General features: G+C 36.6%; 1 protein-coding gene across 2 annotated transcripts in view; it reads left to right on the forward strand.

The window, feature by feature from the left end:
- Positions 1-22,928, forward strand: part of JAK2 (Janus kinase 2) — an 81,145-nt gene that overhangs the window by 52,311 nt on the left and 5,906 nt on the right. For both annotated transcript variants that reach the window (XM_015848915.2, XM_015848916.2), the window contains 14 exons: positions 677-834; positions 2,174-2,285; positions 3,945-4,131; positions 5,168-5,292; positions 5,683-5,817; positions 7,575-7,662; positions 9,572-9,699; positions 10,197-10,335; positions 11,658-11,809; positions 12,293-12,443; positions 13,036-13,172; positions 14,416-14,605; positions 15,483-15,607; positions 22,586-22,758. In XM_015848915.2, coding sequence (XP_015704401.1) covers positions 677-834; positions 2,174-2,285; positions 3,945-4,131; positions 5,168-5,292; positions 5,683-5,817; positions 7,575-7,662; positions 9,572-9,699; positions 10,197-10,335; positions 11,658-11,809; positions 12,293-12,443; positions 13,036-13,172; positions 14,416-14,605; positions 15,483-15,607; positions 22,586-22,758 — 2,000 coding nt within the window. The remainder of the gene's footprint in view (positions 1-676; positions 835-2,173; positions 2,286-3,944; positions 4,132-5,167; positions 5,293-5,682; positions 5,818-7,574; positions 7,663-9,571; positions 9,700-10,196; positions 10,336-11,657; positions 11,810-12,292; positions 12,444-13,035; positions 13,173-14,415; positions 14,606-15,482; positions 15,608-22,585; positions 22,759-22,928) is intronic.

Below are 22,928 nucleotides of genomic sequence, written 5' to 3' on the forward strand. Positions count from 1 at the left end.
AAGTCATTAAGCAGGCTGCCAGTGACTAAAAAATTGAAAAGGGGTCAAAATACTCCGGAGAAATAATAATACTTTTTCAAAAAACGTGTGTGGACATAAAATTAATGTCATTGCTTCTACTTTTTAAAATATTTTGAAGAAGATACTGGAAAAAAGAATTTATGTGTGAGTGTAAAAAGTTGTTTTTAGTTTAGTAGAACTTCAGGAATTCCACTGCCATGTGCTTGAAAGTCTTGTTTGAGTGGCATACAGTTTTTTCTTCACTTGTCTCCATGACTGGTCTGCAGGTCCACAGGACTCACAATCTCTCTATTTGTGTGATCACAGAGATTTCCACTGTTTGCATGAGAAAGCCACATATACCTTATGCGCTCCTTCATAAAAATAATAATGAAAAAAACCCTCAAAGTAGTTCAGAAAACATTAGTCAGTTTTTAGTCTTCCTCACGTGGCTTTTGGACAAAAGTCACTGTAGTTCACTGATGTTTGAAAGAACTGCAAATCACCTTAATTTCTAATGTTAACGGTACAGAATCAATGACCTGTAAAGAATTTGAAAATTTGTCCAGGCCTTTTATTGAGATGTAAAAGTAGCTGTAATATCTGTGATATATATTTACAAATTCTCATCATTTCTCTCCTCTTTCTCTTTTTTTCTCCCCTGGCAATTTAACAGGAGGCTGAATTTCAGTCTTTAAGAGAAGCTCTCTCCTTTGTATCGTTAATTGATGGATATTACAGATTAACTGCAGATGCCCACCATTATCTCTGCAAAGAAGTAGCACCACCATCAGTGCTTGAAAATATCCAAAGCAATTGCCATGGACCAATTTTGTAAGCAATTTTTTAGTGACGTAACAAGGTGCTATTATTTTTGAAGGATCTTTAGCTGATTGTGAGCCATGATGGATGTCTTAAGATATGCATTTTTTTCACTTATGTAACTTAAAGTGCTTTACATTTTTTCCTTGTTTTTCACTTTGCAGAATACAATACTGTGTTGATGTATTATCAGAAATAGAACGAAGGATTGTGGCTTTAATTTTCTCCTCCTAGAATTCTGTCTTCTGTTCAAGCAAGACACACAGCAAAGTCATGGTGCTGCTTTTTACTGAATTATAGTAATTAAGAGGGCAGCAATGCGTAATGCCATAGAGGAACTCATGTTTTAACTGCAGCCTCTATCAGTTATACTATTTGAGTTTCTAAAGAGGAAAAAGTCAAATTCATATACAGTAGACTGCTATTCATGTAAATTGGAGGGTTTGCTTGTTTTCAAGGAATCCTGTTTCCTTGTTCTCTTTCTCTGTATTTCTAGGGAAGAATTTCAATACCTTACTTAGACTTCTTTTCTTAATATGGGAGCTTAGGAATGTTTTCTTAGGCAGAAAAAAATGGGCGTTAGCTTTAGGTACAGAAAGCTCAAAGGCAAACATCCACAAAATATGTTGTATAAAACTAGCACCATTCCACTAATACAGAATGGTTCTGGAGATTTCCCAGTGACAGACTGTTTACATTTCAAAACTTCTCTTTTGCACCTTGCTAGGTGCAAAAAAAACCCATGTATTTTGCACCTAGACTAATCCCATATATTGATTTTTTATTATTATTTTTTTAATTTAGAATTCTTTAGCTTGATGTTCTATAAGTACAGGACTTTCCACACCTTTCTCTTTGTTGTAATTCCTTGAGATAAATAGAAATAGTTAGCAATGACTTGTTTAGCGGGAGGTTAGTTGTTATAGTAACAAATGAAGCTTTCTATCAAATCCTGTTTTTTATTAGCCCTTTCCCAGGTTAAACTGTTGTATTCCATGCGACTCCATGCGTATTCCTTGTTTTTTAGATGGTTTCACTCAGATGGGTTCTTCCATAATGGAAACTGAGTCATGTCATAAGCTCAAGGCAGTACCTTTTTAGACTGCAAAGTTTTTAATCAAATAGGTCATTGAGTTTTACAGTGTTAAGAATAATTACCACATTCTTCTGCACATAAGCAGCCACTGTAACTACTGGGAAATAGAGAGGCAAGTGAATTATCTCACAGGGGAGTCTAAAACTCAGAATTTGAATTGTCATTGTATTAGATATCTTACAGCAGTGCTCAAAAGTCAATATCTGGTCTTGTTCTTTAAAATTAAGCAGTATTAATCATTTTCTTTTTATATAGCATGGACTTTGCTATCAGTAAACTGAAGAAGGCAGGCAATCAGACTGGCTTCTACGTTCTTCGTTGCAGTCCTAAAGATTTTAAAAAGTACTTCCTCACATTTGCTATTGAGGTTTGTATTCTGGCGTGGGCAGTACTTCTTTGATTTGTTATGTTGTGATAAGGAGCACAGGAAGTTCAGTAAATGATTCTGGATTTTCAGAATGCTAGTATGATGTCTCTTTATTCTTCAGCTACTTGTGCTAGGTAGGCCTATTTTCCAGGGTCATGAGAAATACACCAAAATAAATCTATGATGAAGAGTCACTGGCACAGATCATATGCCCCAAAAACAAAGCAGGTAGAGGAAAGAGAATTTGGTAGTTTGGGGGTTGGGAATATAGTTGTTCAAACTATTGTAATTGTTTGGGTGCTAGTGTAGGGTTTTTGGTGATTTCTGTTGTTTCTGGCACAGTAGGACTTAGTTACTGAGTATACAGTTGGTTCCTGTGGTGATCTAAGGTTGTCTCTCATTGATGAGTGTTTATAGGTTTGGGTCATACCCTTCATCCAGCCAGATTATCCAACACATGTTATGTCAGCGTATATCTTCAAGATATCTGCTGTAAACTAGATGAGAAGCTGCACTTGAAATGCCTACAATTCTTGTGCTGCTGAAAAGCCAGATGTTCATCTGCTCTATGTGATTGCAGTTAGTGATAATGCAGCACTTTAATAGTGCTGTTACATAATTACATGGTCTTGTTCCAATATTGATCTTGTTCCAAGGGTGGGATTATTTTTAATTAAATGAACAGAGCTATTTTTGTTTGTAACTGGAGAAAGTAGCATACATAGCTTTTCTTACTAGCTTTGCAGCAAGCTATTTGATTTACTCAGTTCTGCCGCAAGTAGGTATTTCTTTCATAATGATAAAATAACGTTGATTTGTGGGTGAAGAGCCATTTCTAAGACTAGTTTAGTAAAATTTTATGTCTAGACACTGAACTGTATTAAGGATTTTTTAGGCTAAGAGAGAAGTTCCTGAGTAAGTTTAGGGTCAAATTCTGAGAGTGAAGCTTGCCATTAACTGACCTGGTTGCATTTGTTTTTCTTGTTCTAATTATTTCTGGGCAAGCCTTTAAAAGACTTTTCAGATTTGGAATTTGTTGGAATGTTTTCACAGCGTTAACATGAAGGATTATGAAAGCATTATTATGAACTCCTCTTGATTAAAAATGTCTAATGGTATATTTTCAAGATATGTCAAAATAATTATGTGCATATTGAGAGCCTACTGTACTAAGAATTAATTGCTTAGAACTGCACTGTACACTGCAGAAAAAAACAGAAACACACCTTAGATCTCCAAGTACTTGTGAATATGAAGGAGTTTGCGCTTTTGGGCTATGGCTTCCAACATTTTTCTGTTGTTATTTTATTATCCCATGTAACAGTAAAGAAACCTTCATTGCTAGATCTGTAAATATGAAGGATCTTTCCTACGTTTTATGTTTTCTCAGAATGATACTTGGAGATTTGTTAATGTTTGTTCACTTTAGTGCTAACATACTAATTTCAAGGATGGAGAGGGAATCTTAGTTGTGTTTTTGGTTTTGTTTTGTTGTTGTTGTTTTTGTCAGAATCACTGTTACCTTGTGAGTAACAAAATAACAAATGGTAGTAATGTTTTACTGACAGGTGTGTTCTTTAGGATACTGCTGTACATTTAATTTTTTTAACTAGTAAGTATTGATCAATTTTCTTTTCAATGGGAAAAAAATCTCTGCAGCGCGATAATGTCACTGACTATAAACACTGCTTAATTACGAAGAATGAGAATGGGGAATTTAATCTTAGTGGAACCAAGAGAAGTTTTGGAAATCTTAAGGATCTGTTGACCTGTTATCAGACAGAAACTGTCCGCTCAGACAGCATAATTTTCCAGTTCATCAAGTGCTGTCCTCCAAAACCAAAAGGTAAGAAAGGGTAGTTTATTTCTAAACAAGAATGTTTACAACTTATAAAGATTTTAAAGTAAAACAACAAAGTAAATGACTCTCAGGTAGGTAGGTACACATATTGGCTTATGTGGGTTCTTTTCATTCCACTTACCTGTTTGTTCATCATCTTTGTCACGTTCTTCATTTTTACTGACTGCCAGTTTTTACTTTGTTGTGACTTGGCCTTCTAGACTGCACTGATAGCCATCCCAGTTTCATTGTTATAACTGAAACTATTTATTCTTATATATACATATATATTCTTCTATAATTCCAATGGAATGTGTGTGGATGCATTTATTCATCAATCAGAAATTTTCATATGTTTAAAAGAAAATAACTACTAGATGTTTCATTTCTCTCTGTGGAAAGCCAATACAGTCAAAAGCTTAGAAGAGATTTAATAAGTAAATGCATTTGGACATCACAGAGAATAACTGCATAACCCAGTAAGATCAAACACAAATGTTTTATGTGCACCAGAAGTATAAATTTTGAAACAATCACACATGCTTGTATGGATATACCCACAAATACATATCTATCGGCTTTGGTTTCACTAATGCATTTGCTGTATACATCTCTGGTAGCAGTAAGGCAGTGAGGATCACTAAAGTGCTTCTAGGGCAAAAATATGCAAAATCTTTAGACAGGTGTCAAAATGATATGCATGTCTTCACATTATGAAGTGCTTCTGTAAAGAAGCTTATTACTTGCCCTCTGTCCACCACTGCTTGTTATTACAAATACAGCAGGAAAAAAAAAATATGAAAGGAGGCAGGAGTAGTTTCAGAATGTTTGTCGAAAGTAGGAGTACTTAAACAGTGCAGTACAGAAGCAGTAGGAGAAGGAGAAGCAGCAGAAACAGTTTTTGCTAGTCAAAAAAAGTGAATTATTTACCAAGATACTCTATAGTTTTTAAAATGAATTCATCTCTGATGTTGCCTTTTTGTTGGATTTACAGCTTCCAAATATGTGATTTTTACAGCTCAACTTCTCTTTCTTCTTCCAGATAAATCAAACCTCCTTGTCTTTAGAAGCAATAGCGTCTCTGAAGTACCTTCATCACCAGCATTGCAGAGGCACAATGTCAGTCAGATGGTCTTTCACAAAATCCGGAATGAGGACTTGATTTTTGTAAGTCCGCTAGTTGCTTCTGGTTGCAAATGTTGGTTTAGTAAGTACTACATAAAAACTCAGTGTATATTTATAAAAGCTTTTACTTCCTTAAAAAAAAAAAAAAAAAAAAAGTGTCCTTTTGAATGCAGTGGTAGGGTTTTTTTGTTTTTTCTCTGTAGTTCTTTCAGCAGTTTGTTACCTAAGATTCTTGACAAGTTGGTAGCTTGTTAAATAAATAAATATAATAATAATAATAAATTAACAAGGATTTCAACTGTTCGTGGTATAGTTGCTTCTTTGACTCCTTAGTCTGGCTTTGGAAGTAGACTAGCTGAAAAGTTTCACACATACACATTGTCTGTGGTGGAAGTTTTCTCATTTTCCCTTTCCTGCTTTTTGTGTTTTTAGGAAGAGAGTCTTGGACAAGGCACTTTTACAAAGATTTTCAAAGGTATAAGGAAAGAAGTGGGAGACTATGGCCAGCTCCACCAAACTGAAGTTCTTTTAAAGGTTCTGGATAAAGTGCACAGAAACTACTCTGAGGTTGGTATTACTGTCAATTGCAGCATACTTGTCCATCCCATATTACTTCTGTTACAGTAAACAACTTGTTGTGTTTGTTATATGATAGAGGGATGACTGTTGAACAGAGCTCATTCTTGGCCTTGTGAAATTGGGAAAAATAGGTTTGAAACTAGCTCTGTGAACTTCACCTGTATATTTCATTTCCTTTCTCCCCCCTGTCTATCACAATTTAGAACTACCACACAGAACCAAAAAATAGTAATCCTTCTTGTGAAATTGGGAAAAATAGGTTTGAAACTAGCTCTGTGAACTTCACCTGTATATTTCATTTCCTTTCTCCCCCCTGTCTATCACAATTTAGAACTACCACACAGAACCAAAAAATAGTAATCCTTCAGTACTGCGCAGGTAGCACAGGAAAAAGTTTGACCACAAACCTGTACAAGTAAACTCATTATCTGCATGTGAGGTACCAACTTATAGGGGAAAATTTCATTTCATTTTGTTGACTGTTTTCTATTTATTTATTTGTTTATTTTGAAGTCTTACTAGGTCTCCAGTAAAACAAATATTTCACATCAGGCTATAAAAAATCAGAAACATGAGGAACACTTGCCATACGTAGAATCATCTATATCTAATTAGTCTTCTAATGTTTGAGTGAATCTGTGAGCAGACCTGAAATGCCGTTTTGCAAAAAGCCATGCAATGGTAGTATAATTAAGCTCAAGAATGCATAAGTGAATATTTAATTTTAAAAAATAAACAGATGTACTATTTCTTAGTATTTCGGTGCAACTCAATATGGCTGTTTCTTGTTATTCTGATTATATAATAGTTTCAAATTCCTAATTAACCTAACAGCATTTGCAGTAAGACAGGAGAACCAGTCTCTTATTCAGTGAACTTTTCCACTGCTTAGGACATATCTATATTTAAAAGTTAATTAAAGAAAAGGAGAAGAAATTTCCAAGAGCTAGTGTCAAAAGCAACATATACATACCCTTTGAGCATATGAAAGTAAAAATTACAATAAAAATAGCATGTATTTGAATTTACAGTAATTGCATAATATGCTATCTTTTAAAAATAGTATAAAAATAAATTGTTAAAGGAACTCCAAGAATAAAGAAATAAAATATGATCCCTGTTGTAAAATATGCTAACCTCCTCTCATTGGGGGAACAATGTGTACACAAGGAAACATATCTGGAGATACCGCTGAAAAGAAAAATTACTGAAGAGATAAAAGTATTTGAAAATTTTCTAACAAGGTCGGGTAAGGTATCACAGTACAGGATGAGGGATATAATAGTTCTCGTCTTTTAGCTTAATAATGTTCTATGAAGAAATAAATTGGAAACTGAATAGTGCATTATGAAAGAATAAATTGGAAACTGAATAGAGCATTATGAATTTGCTCATTGTTTACTTAACTAATATAGAAGATTCTCTTTAAGATGTGGAGATGCATCTGCCTGTAGGAAAAGAGGCTGATAACTCTCCTAGAGTGTGGTTTGCATTTTAAAATAAACAAACAAAACCCACAATAACAGCAAATCAAATTAAAAATAAATAAATAAATAAATAAAAAAGCACAAACCAAACCAAATAACATCCACAAATAAATAACATGAAATTTCGGACAGTCTTTGAAATTAGGAGGGAGGTGAATTATTTAAAATACATATATTTAAACCATATGCACTTTTTTCTACAAATGTGTCACAGTTTTTCTTTCACTGATCTGTTTTCTCTTCCTCTCTTTCTCAAAGTCCTTCTTTGAGGCAGCAAGTATGATGAGCCAGCTTTCTTACAAACATTTGGTATTAAATTATGGAGTCTGTGTATGTGGAGAGGAGAGTAAGTATCTTTTTCACTAATTATATACAACTGCCATTAACGGGTTTTTTAAAGGGGGGAAAATGGGAACTTGTTTCCCATAAAAAACAAAAAACTTCACATACTGATGAAACATTAATAGTAGCAAAATCCTTACCTTATCTACAGGAGTATGTCCTACAGCTTAGCTTACTGCACTGTAATTATTTATTAATAAGTTGTTGAGAGCACCTGATATATAATTATAGCACCTCATAATTAAATCTTAATTTTGGATGGCTGTGCAGTTCTTATGCGTTGTCTTTGAATATGTGTTACTGGCCCTCACTTCACCAGTTTTCATTTTAATTCAGTCCTTGGCAGAAATGCCAGTTTGGACTAAAGTTATTTTTTTCTTCTACTTAACTGCTTGTATCAAAATAAGGCATTTTTGTAGTAATTGTATATTGTGTAGACTGTGGCCTTCAGTAAGAGAAATGGAATTTGCAATGCAAGGAAGTTGGGGGGAGGTTGTGGCTTTTCTTACAAAGGTTGGGAAGGCAGTACATTTTTTGTCTCTAAACATTTAATACTGGTTTCAATTTTAAATACGTCTGTGATTACCTTTCCTAGTTCATTCATGTTATCGTTCCTAGAGAATACAGATGAAGTTCCAGATAGATGGAGTATATAACATTAAAACATGGAAATAATAAATTGCTAGTTATCTATGCGTGGGTATTATTTCTCCCTTAGGTCACAGTCAGCCTCCGTAGTCTGTTTTTTTCTGAAGGTGAGGCATACAACATATTACTAAGTGGCAGTTAGAAAGAAGTGGAAAGAAAAGGTGTTACTTGTTCCCTGCATTAGAAATTTGGTGTACAGACTTGGGAACAATTGCTTCACATAACTGTTATTTAAAAGGAAGTTTGCTGTCTATAAAATAACGTTATAAAAATTAGTTTATTTTCTTTAGACAAATATAAAACTAGTAGTTTCCATTGTGTTCAGAGTGTAAAAAGCACTACAATGTGAGCATCCTCACTGCACTTTCCTGAGGAGGGTGAGAGGAGAAGGGAGGTTCTGGGCTTCTTTCTCTGGGAATAGGAGTCAGAGCAGGCAGGAATGGATTAAAGCTGCCAACACAAGGTTTACATTGGACATCATGTAAAATTTATTCACTGTGTAGATGGCCAAACATTGGAACACACATCCTAGAGGGGAGGCTTTTGGATTGTGCCCTCAGTAATATGCTTTAACTTTTGGATGGCCCTGCCATGGTCAGGCAGTTAAATTCAGAAATCTCTGTAGGTCCCTTCCAGCTGCACTGTTATATTTCATTTTGCAGCTGAAGACAGGATTTCCATACTGTAATTTAAATTTTTATATTGAAATAGATTGTGCAGTACTGTGAAATGGATCTTGTTTCATGGGATGTTCTCTGTATGACTGTGTGGAGACATATGTCATACATATATCTAAATGTTTGTATTGTAAATTTTTATTGATCTGTTTTCAAGAAATCTCTTTTTTCATAAGGTGTCTTATTTTCCGGTAACATTACAGATTATAAGCAGCTAAGAAGTGAATGACTTGAAATGTACGTTGTTTGACTTAGTGGATTCTATGCTTAGGAGGAACTATGTTATTTATTGTGCCTTTGGAGTGAGGGTGGAAGAATGCTCACTGAATTTCTTAAGGTGGAAACCTGATTTGTGAAATAAAGATTAAATCTTGTAACTTTGCATTTGAGTGGAAATTAGGTAGGCTTTCACACCTTGAAGAAATGTAAATTACATGAAGTATTTCTGACACTATTAAGATGTCATATAGATTTGAATTTATAGTTTGTCAGTGGATAATGAAGAAAGAGATGGGTAATATTATGGCCTTGAAGTTCCATTTATTTATTGTTGGTTTTAATTGTCACACTTTTAATATCTTATATCAGATATCCTTGTACAAGAATATGTGAAATTTGGATCTTTGGACACATATTTGAAAAAGAACAAAAACGTTATTAATATCTTGTGGAAGCTGGAAGTTGCCAAACAGTTGGCATTAGCCATGCATTTCCTGGTAGGTAGTTTATTCTTCATTTTTTGTTAATGGTTGAGTTAAAGTGTTTCAGTTCAATGCATGTAGAGTGACTGAGCTATTATCCTCTCTTGAAACTAAGTGTTGAGTGCAAAAATAAGATGTTGACTGAGTGCTGAAGTCAGACCTTTGTACCTTACATAAAATGTAATAGATTTTTTTCATTCTTTTGAAGTGTTCCTTTTGACAGAGTTTAACTGTTCTTGTATTCATTTTAAATGTATTGTGTTGATGGACCCATTTGTTTAAGTTAACATACTTAATATAAACAGGAAAACAAGTAGATAATTAAAATGACTGAAAATTTGCATAGAAAAACTGAAAGGAACTGATGAAGTGTCTGAGGTTTGATCAACCTCATCTCTGATCATTATTTTCTTTTTTCCCTTAATGGTGGTTTTTTTGTTTTTTTTTTAAATAGCTGTTCAATCATAAGGGTTTTTTTTAATCTTTGTAAAAGATGCCTTTCTGTTTATCAGGAGGATAAAGGCCTTGTTCATGGGAATGTCTGTGCAAAGAACATCCTCCTTATCAGGGAGGAGGACAGGAAGTCTGGAAACCTGCCTTTTATAAAACTGAGTGATCCTGGCATCAGTATCACAGTTTTGCCAAGAGATAGTAAGTCTTTGTACCACCTTCCTTTTTTAATGCTTCTGACTTGAAAATTGAGATTATTTTTTTTCTTGCCACCTTCTGCTTACTTTTGTTTCAGTAAGCCACTTCTCTATTTTGTCACTTTAAAATAATCCCTGTGGTCCTAGTCAGCAGTTTTTAGTGTATTCTCTTTTTCATCAAATAACTACAGGGGAAAAAAATAAATCACAATTATCCACTGTATGAGTATTTCCTGTTGTTCTCATTATAAAGAAATGTTTTTCACTGATGGTACTATTAGTATACTGTAAAGTACTATAACTCTGCAGATAGCTGCTGGGCTTAGTGTTCTGTTATTGATCAGGATAAAATTGTTCTGTAGAATTTTTCTAAACTCAAAGTTAATGCTATTATCAAAATGCTGTCTGGCAGTTGAAAATTATCTCTGATACATTTTTTGGTGAATGACCCCAGTCACAGGTGTTGCAGAAGGTACTAGGTTGTCAGCTTTGCCATCAGAGTTATTTTACTGCTTTATGAACAAAATTAATTCATACTGAGAGAAGCATAAGGTGTGTGCAAGATCCTTATGCTAATGAAACGGAAGTAATCTTATCCATTTCTGAGTCTTCCTAATTTTTTTGAAAAAATGAACACTTTTTAGACTAGCTAATTTTATGTAGAGGATATAATGTATCTAAGAGATTGTTAGCGGCGTAGTGCCTATAGCCCAGTAAGTTTTCGTTAACCTTAAATATATCATATTCTAAAAAGATTTATGTCTGCGTGAGGACAATAATGTCTTTCAACTTGTTACGAGACTCACTATTAAAAGTTCAAAAATCAAGAAGTGGGAAATCGCTCACTACGGTTACTTTATACTGCTGTGCCATGATGTATCAACAAACAGTAAAGTACTTTTGGCTCTTTGCTATCTAGCTCTTTCATGACAGCTATTAAATCCTTGATAACTTGGGGGAGAATATTAAAGCCAGAGCAAAAATATAGTGTGGAAATGAGGTTAGAAAAGTAATTTTTAAAAATATTACTCTAATTCTGTAGTAAAACTAATGATCTTCTGAACATATGTTTTCCTAAGTATTCATAAGTATCACTTTAGTAGTATTTAATTCATAAATATTCATTAGCATTACTGATTCAAAAGTATTACTTCTGTAGATATTCTGTAGTTTCAAGAAAAGAACAAAAACTTGGTAAGGTATTAAAAACATGTTACAGAATGATATACCTATACTTAAACCATTTTTACTGAACCAAATGTGTTTTAGAACTCCCTGGTTTTACTACTGATCTTAACATAATGTTTCCTTTTCATGACTGCTCAGTTCTTCTTGAGAGAATACCATGGGTTCCACCTGAATGTATTGAGAATCCCAAACAACTAAGCCTAGCTACAGATAAGTGGAGTTTTGGTACCACTTTATGGGAAATCTGCAGTGGAGGAGACAAACCTCTGAGTGCTCTCGATTCTTCAAGAGTAAGTTTCACTGAATCTGCAGTAGTGGCAGTTCTTCGGATACTTTAAAACATCTGCTGTTGTAACTAATCAGCATGCAAAATGGTGTGGCCCATAACCACCATAAGCAGCATCACATGTTGTCTGATAGGCAGTGATATTAAGTGATGATTTAAGGATTCTTTTTATGTTGTTAATTTTTTTATTTTTATGGGCACAAAGTTCAGTTGTGCCGGAATTATCTTGCATGCCCTTCTTTTCCTTTGTTATAACATTAACTCTCTTAAAACAAAAAGCATTCCTAACAATGTGCATCACCTTTGGCATAATTCTAGTTACACTGTGGTTGAATACCTAAAGCCTGTAAGATGGTGTGTGTTGCTGACAATTCTTTTTTTATTTAAACCAGAAATATTAGTGTTGACTCAGCAAGGGATGGGGTGTCGAGCTATTACAACTCTTCATGGTTGCATGGTAAAAAGGCTTTTCTCCCCTCTATTCCAGAAACTACAGTTTTATGAAGATAGACACCAGCTTCCTGCTCCCAATTGGACAGAGCTAGCAAATCTTATAAACAACTGTATGGATTATGAGCCAGACTTCAGGCCGTCATTTAGGGCAATTATACGTGACCTGAATAGTTTGTTCACTCCTGGTGAGTCTGTGATACAAAAGGATATCAGAGAGGAAAAAAATAATAGTTTCTGCTGGTTATATTTCTTATGGTGCTTTCCATTTCAGTATTTTGGCCTACAACCATTCTCCAACCCCATAGAATTACTGCTGCTTAGTTTGTTGTAATAAAGAATATGTTAAAAGTTAGTGTGAAATAAAAATAATGTTTTTAATGATGATTAAAATGTCTGCCTTAAATATTCTAGTTCTTAGTCAAATGTATTTGCAAAGGTCTTTCTTATCTCTGAAAAGTAAGAGTTATTTTACTAAGTGGAAGATGCACATTAGTGATGGAGTCATTGTATAATAGCTGCTGAATTTAAGTTCAGTTGATCTTTTAGAAAAAAAGTTTATTTGGAGATTACAGCAAGACTTGTAAAAAGTCAAGTTACTTGTCTGTTTGGTAACATCTTGTCTTTGTGCTGTATAGAAATAAAGGAGGTTGCTAATATTCTACTAAGCTCAGAGTATGTCTAGTAACGGTAAAAGATGCATTGTAGTAAGTTTATTTCATTTTCCTGTTTGCTTCTCTTTTCTTTCTTCATCCTTTTTATCTCCCTCCTACACTTAAGATTATGAGTTATTGACAGAAAATGATATGTTACCAAATATACGAACTGGAGCTCTTGGATTTTCTGGGGCCTTTGAAGATCGGGACCCAACACAATTTGAAGAGAGACATCTTAAGTTCTTACAGCAACTTGGCAAGGTAGAATATTTGGAAAATCTCTAATTGCCTAAGAAATAGCTACCATTTTCAATTGTCTTCTAATAGCCCTGTATATGTTAGTAACATTAGATGCTTCCATTACAAAAATGAATAATTCAAGTCTTATCTGAGCACAATGGAAAAAAAGATTTAAAGGAACTTGTCTGATGTTTTTAGGCAGAAGAAAGGTAGCTCATTTCTACTTTGAATCCAGTCACAAGGAAAGGCTTAAGATTTCCAACGCAGAGCTGCATCTGATGCTTAATTTTTTTAGTTTGTTGGTTTTTATGCTTGGGATTCATTGATAGTTCTTTCAGAGAAATCTTGTATAGAAACTACGAGGTTGTTGGTTCTTTTTTTTATATGCATGTGCTGGGAAGTCTGACTGTGAGGGCCCGAAACTCAACAGTGTCTTTGAGATATCTGTGAGCCTCAAACTTTTTAAGCTTTAGAAATCAGCATTTGGTTAATATTTTTGCAAGTCATTGCATTTTGGCTGTGGAAAACATGCACAGACAGATGACTTCAGTGGAGTTCTGTCAGTTGCACTAAGCACCATTATTCCAGAATGGTTTCTCACTTTTTATATTGGTTACTGACATGTAGCTACATGTTGGCTTGTCTCTACTGGTGACAAAATCTGAAAGCAAAGTCGCAGAACTGCTTCTATTTGCAGATGATTATTGGCTATAAACAATAGCGTAGAGTAGGGAAAGGAACTGAGTTGCTGGTGATGACTGCAAAAACAAAGATAAAGAGTTCAGAGAAGAAGAAAGTAGAACAGAGAATGGTAGAAAAACTACTGAAAATCAGAGAGGAGCCGTGAACCAGGAGGAGCCTTAATGTGTAGTTCTTTATAAATGCAGGAAAAGAGGTACCCCAGCAGGCATTATGAGAGTATAAGCAGAAATTTGTGAAGAAAGGAGAGAAAATGAATGCATATTGCCCTCCTTTTTTTCCCCCAGTGTTGTTCACATCCTTTCATAGAGCATGTTTCACACAGATAGTTGCTGCAGAAATGTCACTGTGATCCTTTACTCTTAACTTCTTTCAGGGTGGTTTTGTGGTATTTCACTTAAATAATTATTACATAAATAATAACATAATAAATGTTACATAAATTTCATTATATCACTTCAGTGTTATATTACAGTGAGCACTGAGGTGTTTATAGACAAACACTGGGAAAGAGAAGATAATGTGGACTAACTTTTTAATTCACATATTTCTGTTTATGATCTAGGGAAACTTCGGCAGTGTTGAGATGTGTCGATATGACCCCCTGCAGGATAATACTGGGGAGGTGGTGGCTGTGAAAAAGCTGCAACATAGCACGGAAGAGCACCTTAGGGACTTTGAAAGAGAAATTGAAATACTTAAATCTCTGCAGCATGATAACATTGTTAAATACAAAGGAGTATGCTACAGTGCAGGTATGTGCTGTGTTGAATATACCTTAGATTGCATAACTGAGCATGTATACTGCAAGAAATTCAGATAAATGTTTACAAAAGCCATTGCCTAGTAACTTTTCCAAAGGAAGTAAAGTCTGTTAGGTACAGCTTCTCATTTTAAGATGAATCTTTTTTTTTTTTTTTTTTTTCAGTCAGCTTATGGCATAATTTTTATGATTTTTAAAGAACAGGTTGTTTTGACTGGTTACGAAGTTGCTTCATCTTAAAGCAGTGAATTTGGAGTTAAGTAGGAACATTAAATCATTTTTTTTAACTGTTCTTATGTTTTCTTTAATGTGATGCCTGAGAGTGGACAATACCTCTTCTTGTACAACTATAATATAGTTGAATAATAAATTATTAAGAAGGAGAAAGTTTCAGAAACATATGTATTTGAATGCATTACTGATGATGTTGAAATTGAGTGAAAGCACAAGTTTTGTGTAAGATCTGATTATTTAAAAAAAGGAAGTGTTAAAAGTTGAACAAAGTTTTGAAGATTGTGTAATTGCTAACCAGTGGATGTCAGTTGTCATCCTGAGTTTTTACCTCAGCAAAAAGGAGGAATGATGTGAACACGGGTATATATGTCTGGCACTTGTTCTTTACTTCTAGCAATAACAGTATTTATGAGATTATCAGTATCAGACCACATACACCTTGTGGTCACGTTTAAATAAATGGCATTTCTGTAACAAGTACAAATGACAGATGGAAAAAATGCATACTAATGAGCATACAGTAAAATGCATTTCTGTTGGTGAGACTTTTTTATTACTTCAGTACACTTCTAAATATACCTATTTCAAAAGTTTGCGTTGAAAAGTAACATGAAATGTTTTATTCATTCTAAAAGGTCGCAGAAATCTGAGATTAATTATGGAATATCTACCATATGGGAGTTTACGGGATTATCTGCAGAAGCACAAAGAGAGGTTGGACCACAAAAAGCTTTTGCTATATGCATCTCAGATATGCAAGGTAAGAGAGCTTTCAGATGACTCACATTTTTTGACAAATTTAACAAATAATCGTTTTTTTAAGAAATTAGTTGTTTTGGTATATATTTTATTATAGTGTTAGGCAAACATAACACTAAAAAAGGTGGTAAGGTGTACTCATATTCAAGACCTTGATAAAATTCTGAGTATCTTTGTAATCCTTAGTGCAAGACACTGGCACTGATCTCTCTACTTACTGAGGGAGAACTATATTTTGAGGGTCATTTATGTTTATGAGTTATATAGACTAATTCAAAAGAATTAAACCCTTTTTTTTTTTTTTTTAGTGAAAGTTGGATTAAAATTTTGAAGGATTTAGTGTGCTCATTCAGGCAAACTGTTCATGGGAAACAATAACTGATATTTCTTATATAGACTTAGTGACTCTTAGAAATGAATATCTTTAACAGTGTTTGTGCATTTGACAACTTTACTGTAAGATTTAAGTAATATTGGCATTTTGATCTAGTGGAGGGGGAGGTACCTGATTTCTATGTGAAAAGCTAGAGGCTATGAAAGTGCCTAGAGCTGTAAAAATTAAGTCTCACTGGCTGACAGTGAAAATACTTCATAAATTCTGAAGAGGGGACCTTATTACCTTATGTCTTATTATCTCAGAAGGAAGAAGCATGCCTGCCTTAGATTTATTCTGTTACTGTGTTTGAGATATGAGAAACTTTGGATACTTCAGATTTCACTGCATGTTTACTACCTCTAAAAAAATAAAAAATAAGATAGACAAACGGACACGTGCATATTCCCCTCTTATCTTAAGGCATGTAACAAATATTTTAAATTTCCTCTCCACAATTTCTATATTAAACAAGGAAATGGTAGGTTACTTAATGAGCATTCTTCAGGGTATATAGCCATTACATGCTGCCACATCTAAGGGGAGGTGAGTGGAGAGATGATGGAGCTGCCTAAAAGGGAGCCTAAGGCAGGGCAGCCATCCCCACGCCTTAAGACTTCATCTGCTAGGAAAGTAAGAAGGGTGGTCATGGTGAGTGACTCCCTTCTTAGAGGAGCAGAGGGCCCCATATGCAGACCGGACCCGTGCCAATGGGAGGTGCACTGCCTTCCTGGGGCCCAGGGACATAACCAGGAAACTCCTTAAGGCCCACTGATTACTTTCCACTACTAATATTCCAGACAGGCAGTGATGAAATTGCTCAGAGAAGCCTGAGAACTATGAAAAGAGATTTCAGGGGTTTAGGGTGTTTAGTTGAAGGAGCAGGAGCTCAAGTGATTTTTTGTTCTATACCTTCAGGGGAAGTGAGGGACATGGAGCAGGCCTGGAAAGTACAAGCAATGAATAAATGGCTCAGAGGCTGGTGTCAAACCAGAAACTTTGGGTTCTTTGACCATGAGGTAGCTGTCTGTCCATGGAACCCGCTTATCTCAAAGTGGACAACGAAACCTGGCTCAGAAGCTAGCAGGGCTTATCAAAAGAGCTTTAAACTAGCTACATTGGAGGTAGGGACAAAACAGGGCTCACAAGAGATGAGCCTAGGGGAACAGTGCTTGAGCTGGAGATGAGGCAGATGGCTCAGCTGAAGTGCATGTACACCAATGCACGCAGCATGGGCAACAAGCAGGAGGAGCTGGAAGCAACTGTATGTCAGGAGAGCTATGACCTGGTTGCTATTGCTTGAAACATGGTGGGACAGCTCCCATGGTTGGGGTGCTGTGATGGATGGTTACAAGCCCTTCAGAAGGGATAAACAAGGAAAGAAGGGTGGTGGTGTGGCCCTTTATGTTCAAGACTGTTTTGAAGTTGGAGAGCTTGGAGTTAGGTGTGATAAAGTTGAGTGTCTGTGAGTAAAGGTCAGGGTAAAGGCCTACAAGGGCGAAATCTTAGTGGGGGTCTGTTGTAAACTGCCTAATCAGGATGAAGAGATGGATGAGGCATTCTACAAGCAGCTTGTGGAAGTTGCATGTTTGCCAGCACTCATTCTCTTGGGAGACTTCAACTTCCCTGATATATATTGGGAATATAATATGGCGCAGAGGAAGCAGTCCAAGAGGTTTCTGCAGATAGCTTCCTTATGCAGCTGGTACGGGGACCTACCAGGGGTGGTGCCGTGCTAGACCTTCTCTTCACTAAGAGTGAAGGACTGGTGAGTGAGGTGAAGGCTGCGGACTGTGTTGGCCATAGTGACCACAAAATTCTAGAATTCTCTGTTCTTGGAGATGTCAGAAGGGTAACCAGCCAAACTGCTATCCTGAACTTCTAGAGGGTGTACTTTGACCTGCTCAGGACGCTTGCTGCAGGGGTCTCATGGGAGTCGCTCCTTAAGGGTAAAGGGGTCCAGGAAGCCTGAATGCTCCTCAAGATAGAAATCTTGAAGACACAAGAACAGGCTGTCTCTGAATGACTCAAGGTGAGCCGTAGGAGAAGATGACAGGTGTGGGTGAACCGGGATCTGTTGTTGAGACTCCAGAAGAAAAAGAGAGTCTATGTCCTCTGGAAGAAAGGACAGGCTACTTGGAGAGATTACACCGGCTGGTGACCCGTTAAAAGTGGTGTCCCCCAAGGGTAGGTTCTAGGGCCCATCTTTTTAACATCTTCGTGGATGATCTGGATGAAGAGATTGAGTGTACCCTCAGTAAGTTTGCAGATAACACCATGTTAGGAGGTGGTATTGATCTGCCTGAGGGTAGGGAGGCCCTCCAGAGGGATCTGGATAAGCTGGATTGCTGGGATGAGGTTAATGGGATGAGGTTCAACAAAGGTAAGTGCTGGGTCCTGCACTTTGGCCACAATAACCCCATGCAGTGCTATAGGCTTGGGGCTGAGTGGCTGGATGACTGTGAAGAGGAAAGGGACCTGGGGATGTTGGTTGATGCTTGGCTGAGCATGAGCTGACAGTGTACCCAGGTGGCCAATAAGGCCAACAGCATTCTGGCCTGTATTAGAAATAGCGTGGCCAGTAGGAGCAGGGAGGTGATCATCCCTCTGTATTCAGCTCTGGTGAGGCTGCATCTCAACTATTGTGTTCAGTTTTGGGCTCCTCACTACAAGAAAGACACTGAAGCCCTAGAATGTGTCCAGAGAAGGCCAACAAAACTTGTGAGGGGTCTGGACCCCATTTCTTGTAAGAAATGACTCAGAGAGCTGGGATTGTTTAAACTGGAGAAGAGTAGGCTCAGGGAAGAACTCATTGCACTCTACAACTTCCTGAAAGGAGGTTGTGATGAGAAGGGTCTTGGCCTCTTCTCCCAGGCAACAAACAAGACCTGGGGAAATGGCCACAAGAAGTATCAGCTGAGGTTTAGACTATACATAAGAAGGAACTTTTTCTCTCAGAGACCACTCAGAGTGTGGTCAGGCACTGGAATGGCTGCCCAGGGTGGTGGTGGAGTCACCATCCCTAGCAGTGTTCAAGGGGCGTCTGGATAGGGAGCTAGGAGTTATGAGCTAGTGGTTTTCTGTAGGTACAGTAAAGGGAGGAAGGCTAAACTAGATGATCTTTTAGGTCCTTTCCAACCTTATGATTCTATGATCTTAGTAGACTTGTGCCTTTCACATTCAGGGCATTTGTGTGTACAGTAACTGTAGTAAAAGCTCTACTGAAACTGGGCTGTCCTTGTAAAACTTTTAGCTGCTGAACTTGGGACATGTACAGATGAATGCTGCATGCACCTTTAGCAGCTGTTAATGTTTTCATGGAAGTAAGGTCAGGTGAATTGTCTCTACCAAAGCCTCTCTTTGATGGGTGAGTAGTCTGCAAAGGAGCTCGAAAGCAGAAAACGTTTTCTGGTCTGTGGCAAGTGTCAGGCTTCTCACAAAGACAAAATACTGAATATGTGACCATCCTTTGAAAGAGGGTTCAAAAAATCTTCTGATGGATGGGTCCAAGACTAGAAGTCCTTCTCTCAGTCATAAGAAATATTCTTACAATTATTTTTGCAACAAAATAGCTATTGTCACCAGTGATGGTAGGTTACTGCAAACAACTTTCCTTGGAGTAAAGATGTGGAAAAGTCCAGCTCAGCACATTAGGGTGAAGGTGAAAGGAAATCTTTCATAGAATAAATACATTTTTCAATGCACAAAGGCAGCAGCCACTTATTTACTCTGGCACCATCTCAGCAGACTGTGAAGGGTCGGAAGATGTCTGCCCTGTTCCCTTCCAGAAGAAGCTGTGAAAACATTTGCAGACATTCAGGTTTTGTGGAAAGCCTGATGGAAGCACAATCGCAATGTTTCTCAGGACCCTGGCTTTTGTGACAAAAGACATCTAATCAGAGGATTGAAAGGTGGATTTTACAGACAGTAGAAGTATGGAAGGAAAATCTGGGTAACAGTTAAAAATGTGTGTATATGCATGTATGTAATGTAAATGTATGCTCACAAAGGAAAGAAACATTGAAATACTGCAGGTATGCAGGCTGCCAGTGTAAAACCAGAACAACAAATCAAATGACTTCTTTCTAAGTACTAGCATCAGCTAGGAGGAAGGAAGTTAGAATCTGCAAAATGCAGATAATTATGTGGGAAAACTTGTGCTTTCATGTAATCAAGCATGGCAAACGCTATTGGAATGTGGGGAGTCCACATAAAATATAGAATGACTTTAGTTGGAAGGGACCTCAAAGATGATCTTGTTCCAGCCTGCCTGCAGGGTTGCCAACCACTGAGTCAAGCCACTGATCAGGCTGCTCAGGGCCCCATTCATCCTGGCCTTGGAACACCTCCAGGGATGGGGCATCCACAGCTTTTTTGGACAGACTGCCAACACTTCACTGCCCTCTCAGTGAAAAAATTCCCTGACATCTAATCTAAATCTCTCCTCTTTTAGTTCAGAACTGCTCTTCTGTGTTCTACCACTATCTACTCACTTGAAAAGATGATTTTCCTCCTGCTTACAAGCTCTGTTTAAGTATTAGAAGAACATATACGTAAAGAAGTATCCCTTAAGGGAATCAAAGCCCAAGAATTATAGCATATATTTTGCTTTGCCTTACTGTTACTGTGCTACTTGTAAAGCAGAGATTATTCTGATTGCGCCATGTATTTCTATTGTATTATTTTTCCTCAAAACAGCTTGATTTCTTTTTTTAATTTAATTTTATTTTTTTTTCCCACATGGGAGCTAATGCTTAATTTCCCTCTGGATAAAATCTCAAGGGTCTAGTGGCTCTGTGCTTAGTTTGGAATCTTGTTTTAAGTGTTTTCAAAGCAGACAGTTAAAATTTGACAAAAGCACTCAGTAATGATTTATTATTATATATTAAAAATATACATAATATTACTAAAAGGAGGTTGAAATACTTTTCTTTTAGCTTATCACCTCTTCCTCTTTTCTATTTCTCATGTGATGTCTTCCAGCATCTGGAGTCTCTTCTATCTCCTGTGCATTTGTTACTCTTTTTTGTTTGTTCTGAAAGTCTTTTTTCCTTTGCCACCGTCTTACTTCAAGTAAGACACATGAAAGAGAAATGAAGACTGTACTAAAAGGTTAAGATAAGTGTGCTTGCTTGCAGTGTATTTGGTTCCTTACTGGGACGTGGGATAAGTGTCCTGACTTGTATTTATCATACTGTGAAAAATAGTGCTTACTGTATTTGCTAATTGTGACATTTTACAGAATCATAGAATCACAAGGTTGGGAAGGACCTACAAGATCATCTAGTCCAACCATCCTCCCTTTACTGTACCTACAGCAAACCACTAAACCATATCTCGTAGCTCCTCATCCAGACGCCTCTTGAAAACTGCCAGGGATGGCAATTCCGCCACCTCCCTGGGCAGCCATTCCAGAGCCTGACCACTCTCTGAGAGAAAAAGTTCTTTCCTGGTACAGAAATCTCTTCTGGTACAATTTCTGCAGATGCATATCGTTGCACCTATAGTCTGATGCAGCTTGTGTAACTAGTGCTGCTTTTCTGGTGGCATGCAATAGAATTCTGTAATCAAATTAAAAGGAAAAAAAAAAAAAAGCAAATAACAAAATGAGATTCCTGACACTTCTCTATTTTTGAGGCTGTTCTTTTCTTCCCCTCTCTTGACACTACATTTTCTTAATTCTTGTTGGTGAGAGGCTGGGAATAATTCTATTTTTCCATCTCGTAGCGTTTGAAGTGTTTCATGTATCCTTGATGGAGGGCCCCATGACTGGTTTTTGCTTAGTAAAGGTGAAAACATTTGAGCAGTGTCATTGAACTTTACTCCTTCCTAGGTGTAATGCCAGAGGATTATGATTTTCACTTAAAATTTGATTGATTTCAAGTAAAAATATCTCTGAGGCTGGAAAACAGCTATTGTAACAGGAAAGTATCAGAGAAACTTAAGGACTATTTTCAGTACAGTATTTAATACTAATATTTTTCAGGATGTCGGCTGGTAACTAGGTAATGGGTAAGAGGTCTGTTTTAAACAGTTTTGAAGTGGGATGTTCTGAATATGCAGTGTTGCCATCTAATGGTGCAGGGAGGTTGCAAGAGACTTAAAGGAAAGTTAGACTTCTAAGTTGTACTTTTTTCAGAGGTTTCTCACTTAAAAAGAGAGAAGAGGGATCTTGTTTGATAAGGCAACTAGGAAAGGAGGTGTGAAGAATGTCTGGAAAGGCTAATTCAAACAGGTAATGAAAGGACAGACTTCTCATCTGCCCTGCATTGTATAGCTTAGGCCAGACTTCGTTGTTGTTTTCCTTTTTTGCCTAGTACTGGTGAACTGCACTTAGGTATGGCTGTAACAGCCATCTAGCTACATAATCATAAGACACTTGTCTGAGAAATGTTCTCTGTCTAGCTATCTTCAGTTAAGGAGCATCCCTGCTTTTGGAAATATTAACTTAGTAGAGAAAGCAAATATTGTGATTTTGAAAGCAAGTACTGTGATTTTGGTGCATTCTCTTTGGTTTTAACTTTGAGCTTGATTCATCCTTCAGAGATAGTGCAGCCACTTAAAATAATTTTCTTTACTACTGTGTTTGTGAACCTTATGCTTTAGGGCATGGAGTATCTGGGCACAAAAAGATACGTTCATCGGGATTTAGCAACAAGAAATATCTTAGTGGAGAATGAGAACAGAGTTAAAATCGGAGATTTTGGATTGACTAAGGTCTTGCCACAAGATAAGGAGTACTACAAAGTGAAAGAACCTGGTGAAAGCCCTATATTTTGGTAAGTCTTCTATCAATACGTGAAATAAGGATGTGATGATCTGTGGTTTCAGAATGTTTTGCATATTGTGGAATTATGAAATGTGATTTACATTTCTGTTTTTAAAGCATTGTGAAAGTCGCATGCACGGTACTTGCTTTTACAAAATAATGTTGAGAAGTCCTAACTTT

Source organism: Coturnix japonica, chromosome Z, assembly GCF_001577835.2.
Source record: "Coturnix japonica isolate 7356 chromosome Z, Coturnix japonica 2.1, whole genome shotgun sequence".
Lineage (NCBI taxonomy): Eukaryota > Metazoa > Chordata > Aves > Galliformes > Phasianidae > Coturnix > Coturnix japonica.